Consider the following 7,835-nt stretch of genomic DNA (forward strand, 5'->3'; position numbering starts at 1 on the left):
TGGTGTGCGGCTTTACGGGAAGTTAATTAGGGATGGGTGGAGGGACGGACTTGCCGGCTGCCCCAGCAAAAACCATCGTGTCCTCCCGGCAGGCATGCTCTGACCCCTCTGATTCTTCAGGCTGCGAATTCATCACAGAGCTTTTTCCGCTTTACTCATTTTCTTTGCCGGTCCTTCCCCAGTCCCGGGGCTGGTTTGGCCCCGGAGAGCGTCAGCGAGGGCAGGGGCTGGTTTCAGGCCTCGTGGGGTCACGGTGCCGGTCGGCCGTGCCGGGTAGGAAGCAGACCTTGTTGGGTTTGGGGAGCAACACGAGAAAACCGGCAATTCCGGTTCCTTCTGGACGCGTCTCCTTCAACCGTCCCGCCGGGCACCGCTGATAAATAATCGCGGCAGCAGCGCTGCCTCCTGCACCGAGGGGCAGCCGGTGCCAGCCGGGCAGGAGTGTGCCCCTCCTCCCTCCCGCCCTTCCACGGAGCTTTGGGCTTTTCGATGGGATTTTACCCCACGAGGGCGCAGCTTCACTGGCAGTGGCAGGGATGCTGTGGGCAGAGCTGTGGAAGGGGCAGGCAGTGGTCACTCTCCGTTAGAGCTCCCCCCCGGGCTCGCTGGCTGGTGGTCACGCTCGCCACCCAGAACTGACCTTTTTTTTTTCCAGCAACTGATGGAAAAACTGTCCTAAAAGAGCTTTCCCCTAGTGTGGTTTCCCACTTTGGATGTGAGAGCAAAACTGTTCCAATGTCAGTATGTGGGTATTGATCTGCCTTTTATATCTAATTATAGCAGCAGCGGAGACAGCCTCTGGTCACCTTTGTATCACAGGGGTGCTGGTGGCACGTCCCCTCCGTGTCCCTTTGCTGGCTGAGGATTTCACCCCACCCTGGAGAACAGTGCTGCCGGAGCAGAGTGCCCATCTCCTTGCCCCCCACGAAGGCCGGGGCAGTGCCTGCGGGCACAGGGAGGAGCTGCTGGCCCTGGTGCAATCCCAGCTGCTCGCAGGTGACGTGAAGGTCACCTGCTTTCCCTGAAAATGCTTTTTGAGGTCTTGTGTCAGGGTGATGCAGATGTCTCCTGTTGGAGCAGCCACACTGGAGAGGTGGGAAGCCACTGTCGCACAGCGGGTGCTTGCTCTGCAGCCTGATTTGCCCTTTTTTTTCAGCCAGATTTTGCTTTCCTTAAACAAGAAGGTTAAAAATCCAATGAGCTCCAGAGCCGCCAGGGATACGAGGTGTGTGATTGCTGAGTGGTGCTTTGCTGATGTAATTTGGGAAGGAGAAGCGTTAGGAAGGGAACTCCAGAGCAGCCGTTTCCAGTTCAGCTGATCGGGCAGCCCTCACGCTGCCCAGCCAGGGAGGTTTCCAGCTGGATGTCCTGCTGCCAAAAAATCACTCCTCACCATGGCATCGTGCCAGGACCCAGCATCCACCTGCCAGGTGGGAATCGTGGCCCCACGGGATGCTGGAGCTTTGGGGAGCTGTGGGCGGGGAGGATCACGCTGTAATTAAAAGCAGCCTGGAAAGAAAGGGTGGATGTAAACTAGGCTCCTTAATTTGGGCACTTTGATCTCGGCTTTAGTCACCGGCCTGGTACGTGAGGGCTGTGAGTAACACGTCAGAGCTGCACCCGTGTGGGCTCCCATGGCCCACGGCCGGGCAGGTTTTGGGGTCAGACCCCCCACCAGCAGGGCTGGGGCTGCGCCGCTCCCCGGCAGTGGTGGGGAGCCGTCCGCCCGTGGCATGAACGTTTTGACCAGGCTTGTTGTGTGCCTGTGGTGGCACCTGGGACCTGCCCATCTCCAGATGTGCTGATGATGTCCCAAGAGGCCAGGTCGAGGGAGAACCTCCCCGTTTTGGAGCTGCCCTCCGCAGCCCAGCTTTGCTAGGCAGCCAGCAGGGACATCCAGGGCACCCATGCCCATGCTGCAGCATCGTCCCGTGCCCATCCCTGGTCCCACCATCCCCTTTTTGTGGGCCTCCTGGCCAGCCTGGGGTTTGGAGCCAGTGAAAAGACACCTGAGCCAGCAGCCCCGGGGGAATGGCATTGGTTGAGTGCCACCGTGGCTTATTTGGGACTATGCTGGATGTGGTGTCTCCATTGTGATGGGGCTGTGGGTGGGCCGGGGGCTGCCCTGCACGGGTCCACTCCTCTGTGCTGGATGTAAAATGGCTCAGCTGAAACCTCAGTGCTGAATCACCAAGGATGAAACCAGTCTCTCCAGCACCTCCTGGGCTGAATTTTGGCTGGTTGGGCTGGAAATGAGATTACGGGCGATAAATGCAATAAAACCAGGGAATTACAGCCTGGTTTTGGGACATGCCAGCTGGGTCCCAGCCCCATCCCTGTCCTGGGCAGTGCCAGGCGGCTGAGCTCTGGTCCTCTGGGGCTGGCTCCAGGCTTTCAAGTGGCCGTGGAGCTGCTGGCAGCTCTGGGAGAGGCAGCAGAGCTGTAAGTTGCCGGGCACTCCAGGCTCGTTAACCTTTGGGGATAAGAGGATTACAGCGAGTCACTGGCTTAACTCCGCTGCTGCTTTATGGCCCCACATGGCAGGGTGGCACCGGGGCTTCCCCAGCATGGGAAGGGCAGAGCCAGCCCCTTCTCCCAGCAGCTGGGCTCAGCATTTTGGGACAGGGTCACTTTTTGGGATGAATTCACAGTCTTCCCATATCTGGCTCATGGGCTGGAGCTGTTTTGGACTCGTTTGGGGTGGATTTGGTGCATTGCCACCTTTGGCATCGCCCCTTTGGCACGGCATCAGGCTCCTCCTGCATCAGTCAGGAGCACTCAGGAACTCAGCGGAGGGTTCCTCCTCGCCCAGGAAGGCACCTTGATTTGGAGGCGTCCCTGTTCAAGCAGCCGTGTCGGAGCAGGTGCTTTCCCCAGGAGGGGAGATAAGATTTTTATAAGGTTTTACAGCTTGTAGGGCGTCAGGGAGGGACCAGGTTTCTCTTCCGGCTCGGGTGCCGGCGGCGGGGCCGCTTCCTTCCTTCCCAGCTGGGACCTTTTCCTTCAAGGGCTCCTGGATGTGGGCGCAGCCCAAGTGCTGCTGCGAGGGTAAAGCAGCTCAGCTCAGCCTGCAGGGACCTGAGGAGGACGAAGATCCTCACAGATCACAGCAGCTTGGCTTTGCAGCCCATCACCGCGTGGGAGATGCATCCGACCCCTGTCTGGGGTCGTCATTTAGAATAAACTCATAATTTAAAGTGTGCTGTGATCAAACACATCAAAATAGAGATAATCCTCCTCTGACAATCACATTGCTCTGGATTTTTGCTCTGTTAAAGTCAGCATTGTGGCTGCCACTCCCTCCTTGCTTGGGGGCTGCGTTTGCACACGGCAGCGTCGTCAAAATAACACCCCACCACCCCCTGGTTCAAAGGCTCCTTGTGATTAGAGAAACAACCCTGGAATTTGGCATCTTGCTGTTGTGCTTTAATGCTCCCCAGGCACAGCACTGAGTTCAGGCTGCAAAAATGCCGAAATTTGCTTCCCAGGGCAGGGAGGAAAGAGGCAGCAGCAGCAGCGCAGTCGGTAGTGGCCCAGCTGTTGATGTTTTAATGGGCTGCTCTGATTGCAGATAAAAAAAATTCTTGATGTGTCAGAAATGGCTTTGAGGTGACAAATACCTTATAAAATTCTGGGTATGCTCCAAAAGCACCAGTGCTTCACTGGGAGGGGGGGAATGAGGTAGCTGCAAGGATCAGGCCGGGTCTGATGGCCGCCCTCTCCTCCTCTCCCAGGCCATCAGCATCAGCAAAGCCATAAACACACAAGAGGCCCCGGTGAAGGAGAAGCACGCCCGCCGTATCCTTTCCCTCTGCTTGCCTGGCTGATGCCCAGGAGATCCAGTGCTGAGGCAGGAGGGGTTTCCTCCCCTCCTCCATGGAGCCACAGCCGTGGAGGTTCTAGAGACAGGAGACCCCTGAAGAGCTTGGTTGGGAGGGGCACCATGTAGGTTCATCCATCAGTGGAAAGGCAAACAAGCACTGCCATAAAATTGCATTTCTTTAGCAGTAAAATGCAAAAGGTGTCAGCGTGCCCTGCAGCAGGGGAGGGTGCACCAGAAAAAAACCCAGATGGGGTTTTATCTTTGGGTGCAGCATCATGCTGGTGATCTTTGGGCCTGCAGTACGCTGGCTGCGTGTCCCCTTTTTAGTGGAAGTTGAACAGGAATAGTCCCCAGCCCAGCCTGTCCCCTGCTCCCTTTTGTGTCTGGTTGGCCTTGACCACGGCGAAGGGATCATCTTGGGGACACACCATGAGAAGGGAGCGTTCACCTTCTGGTCCTACGCCATTGGGCTGCCCCTGCCCAGCAGTGCCATCCTCAGCTGGAAGTTCTGCCACGTCCTGCACAAGGTCCTGCGCGATGGCCACCCCAACGTGAGTGTCCCCCCGACGCGTCCCTCCCGTGTGGCTGGAGGGTGGAAATTGTTGGCTCTCACTGACATCCTTCTGCAGAGGGGTGGGTTTCCTTCCCTGGCCTTTCCCAGGCTGCAGGGCGGTGGGGCACTCTGTTATCTCGCCTCTTTGAAACCTCCCCGTGCAAAATCCCTACCCCTGGTTGTCATTGAAAGGCTTGAACTTCCTCTCCCAAAGCTGGAGTGGCGTAAGGTGCTGGACCCATCTTCTTCCCCAGCTTCAGGACAAGCAGGCGGGTGCTTGCCCAGCTCCGTGCCAGCCCCACCATGCAGCATCTCTCACATTTTTGTCCCCAGGTCCTCCAGGACTGCCAGAGGTACCGCAGCAACATCCGAGAGACAGGGGACCTGTGGGTGAGTGGGGAGAAACAGAGGTTTGTGCCTTCTGGGAATTTTGCACAGAGGTTTGTGCCTTCTGGGAATTTTGGAAGTGGGTGCTGAAAAGCATCGGGGCACAGGGAGGTCAAAGCACCACCTGAAATAACCATTCATTGCTGCCCCCCCTGGTGATGGTTCCATGCATGGTGAAGGGCAAGAGCTGTAGGGCTGGCACAGGTTCACCAGCTTCCCTGGATCCAGTTGTGTTGCCCCAGATTCGCCACGTTTCCCCTCGTGTCTCTGGCAGGGCCATTTGCACGACAGGTACGGGCAGCTGGTGAACATCTACACGCGGCTCCTCCTCACCAAGATCTCCTTCCACATCAAGGTGGGACCCTCTGCCACCTCCTCACCCTCCCGTGCTGGGGGCACGGGGCTTCGCCAGGGGATCTGTTGCACCAGCAAAAATCTTAGCAGCAACTAGGTTGGTTGTTTCTTTCTTTGTTTGTTTGTTTCTAAAGCATCCCGAGTTCCCCGCGGGCCTCGAGGTGTCCGATGAGGTGCTGGAGAAGACTGCAGGGACGGATGTGAACAACATGTGAGTGTCCTGGCAGGAGCCCGGGTGGCAGCACCCTGCTCACGAAAGGGCTCCTGGGGCAGGGCATCCACCAGAGCTTTATAAAGTGGTCGGATGGTGCCTGATTCCTCCTGCCCCTGCAGAGTGGTGAGGAGTGTAACCACCAGGAGCAAACCCACCAGATTCTCGCCAGCCTGAGCCCTTGCTGGTGCAGAGTCCTGCAGCGAACGTGAGCGGATGGGGTGAGGATGTCTCTGCCACCAGCTGATGGGCTCTTGGGGTTTTTTTGGCAGCTTCCAGCTGACGGTTGAGCTGTTTGACTACCTGGACTGGGAGCTGAAGCTGTCAGAGTCAGGTGAGGAGGCGGCAGGTCCCTCCCACTCGCCCTGCGGCTCTTGAGCAATAGTTTCGCTCTTTGGTTGGGGAATGAAGTTCCTGCTGGGGAGGCTGAGGCCGGAGGCTCAGGTCCTTCCTCCTCCTCAGATGAGGTTTCTGGGGTGGTTTCTCAGCCAGATTCCCCTCGATGCTCTGTAGCGGTGGCTGTAGGAAAATATTTAAGGAATGTGGCTGGTTGCAGCCTACCTGAGCAGCACAGAGTGGTGTTTTCAGAGCAGTGCTGTTCTGAAATACCTTTTTACTTCTGTTCCATACAGCCATGTTAATCACATGTGTTACCCGAATCCTTTCTATCCCCCTGAAGCAGAGGATGGAGCTGTACCTCATTCTAAATACTCATTTCCCCTCATTGAAATACCTCCAGGGATGGCTTGAGGCCCCTGCCCGTGTTTGCTTCCCTAGTCTCCTTCTCTAGGAATTTTTAGATGAGTTGAAAATGTGGTGGTTTCTTCCTCCATGGTGAGCCAGGAACACGGGGCTGCCCTGAAAAACAGGGCACAGCAGGAGAGCCCGAGCTCCTGCTCCCGTCAGCCTCCTGCTTCTCCTCCTGACCCAGTTGTACTGAGAATTCATATTCATAAATACTTCAAAGCTGAGCGGGGAGGAAGCTGGAGTGGATATGCTGCCTGGATTTCTGCCAAGGGAAGGGATCTGTTTCCGAGCTGGGGCAGACAAGGCTGCGGTGCTGACGGGTTCATCCCCTGCCCTGGGATTCTCTCCCAGCTCCCTGCACGATTAAATGGAGCAGAGCAAAACCCCCCTGGCTCTGTCCTGCCTTTGTGTGCCCCAGGGTTAAATCCCTCCTTTTGGGGGTCAGGGTGTCAGGAGCGGAGCTGAGCATCCCCTACCTCTGCCACCATAGAATCATAGAATGGCTGAGGTTGGAAGGGACCCTAGAGATCATCTCATCCAACCTCCTGCCATGGGCAGAGATGCCTCTGAACTAGACTAGGTTGGTCAAAGCATCATCCAACCTGGCCTTGAACACCCCCAGGGAGGGGCATCCACAACCTCTCTGGGCAATTTATTCCAGAGTCTCGCCACCCTTGTACTTAAGAATTCCTTCCTAAGATCCAGTCTAAACCTACTCTCCTTTAGTTTAAAACCCTTTCCCCTTGTCCTGTCATTGGACACTCTTGTGAAAAGTCCCTCTCCAGCCTTCTTGTAGTCTCCCTTCAGGTACTGGAAAGCATTTCTGAAAGACTGAAAGCACAGTCTTCTCTTCTCCAGGCTGAACAACCCCAGTGCCCTCAGCCTGTGCTCAAGGCAGAGATGGTCCCTTTGGGTGTTTTTCTTGCTCAGAGGGGAGTCGCTCCCAGCTCAGTGAGCAGCAGGACAGGCAGCAAGCCCAGCGTTTACCTCGTGTCCCAGCAAAGCCACATCCATCATGGTTGATGATCAAGCCGAGTGGCCTGGAGCAGGATGGCTCTGGGCTGGAGCAGGATGGCTCAGCAGACACGGTGCTGGTGCCTCACCATGCTCAACCCTTCAGTTTTCAGGCAGCTCAACACCTCGATGGCGGTCTCGCAGATGTCGGCGGTGCAGTGCCGCCTGGCCCCCCTCATCCAGGTCATCCAGGACTGCAGCCACCTCTACCACTACGCCGTCAAGTTAATGTTCAAGCTGCATTCCTGTGAGTGCCAGGGGTTGTGCCCTGTGCTGGTCTTTTCCTGGCTCAGGTTTCTGGCTGGATTCTCAGGGATCAGGAGTGTGTGTGGATGGAGGCGGCTGTCACCATGTCCCCATATCCCAGCTGGGCACTAAGGACTCTCTCCATCCCACCTAGACATCCTAGATGAAGGAGTTAGCAAGGGTTGTCCTTGATGAATCCGAACCTGTGTGCCTTGGCCTGCCAGCCCCCTGCCTGGGGTCGCTGGGCAGCGCGGTGCCAGGGGCCTCGTGTGGGTATTTCGGGGTTCCCACACCCACCTCTCCCCACACCACATCCCCAGTACCTACACTGGGGGACACCCTGCTCCTGTCCCGACCCCTCACGTCCTGCTCTCACCCGGCCTCTGCCCCACAGACTTTTGCAGCCAGAGGGTTTGGGGCGTGGGTGGGTGACTGTGTGGGTGACTCCCCGGATCAGTCAGGGCTGTCCCCTGCCGCAGGTCTGCCGGCCGACACGCTGC

The 7,835-nt window shown here is 57.1% G+C and overlaps 1 protein-coding gene across 1 annotated transcript in view; it reads left to right on the forward strand.

Annotated features, from left to right (window-relative positions):
- Window positions 1–3,734: 3,734 nt before the first annotated feature.
- LOC103768030 (huntingtin-interacting protein 1-related protein-like) overlaps window positions 3,735–7,835 on the forward strand; it is a gene marked incomplete at both ends in the record, with an annotated part of 4,969 nt that continues 868 nt past the window's right edge. Inside the window, 7 exons of the mRNA XM_008935162.1 lie at window positions 3,735–3,798; window positions 4,232–4,374; window positions 4,710–4,766; window positions 5,038–5,118; window positions 5,252–5,328; window positions 5,601–5,662; window positions 7,196–7,359. Of these exons, the coding sequence (XP_008933410.1) occupies window positions 3,735–3,798; window positions 4,232–4,374; window positions 4,710–4,766; window positions 5,038–5,118; window positions 5,252–5,328; window positions 5,601–5,662; window positions 7,196–7,359 (648 nt within the window). The remainder of the gene's footprint in view (window positions 3,799–4,231; window positions 4,375–4,709; window positions 4,767–5,037; window positions 5,119–5,251; window positions 5,329–5,600; window positions 5,663–7,195; window positions 7,360–7,835) is intronic.

Source organism: Merops nubicus, unplaced genomic scaffold, assembly GCF_000691845.1.
Source record: "Merops nubicus isolate BGI_N331 unplaced genomic scaffold, ASM69184v1 scaffold50422, whole genome shotgun sequence".
NCBI classification, from domain to species: domain Eukaryota; kingdom Metazoa; phylum Chordata; class Aves; order Coraciiformes; family Meropidae; genus Merops; species Merops nubicus.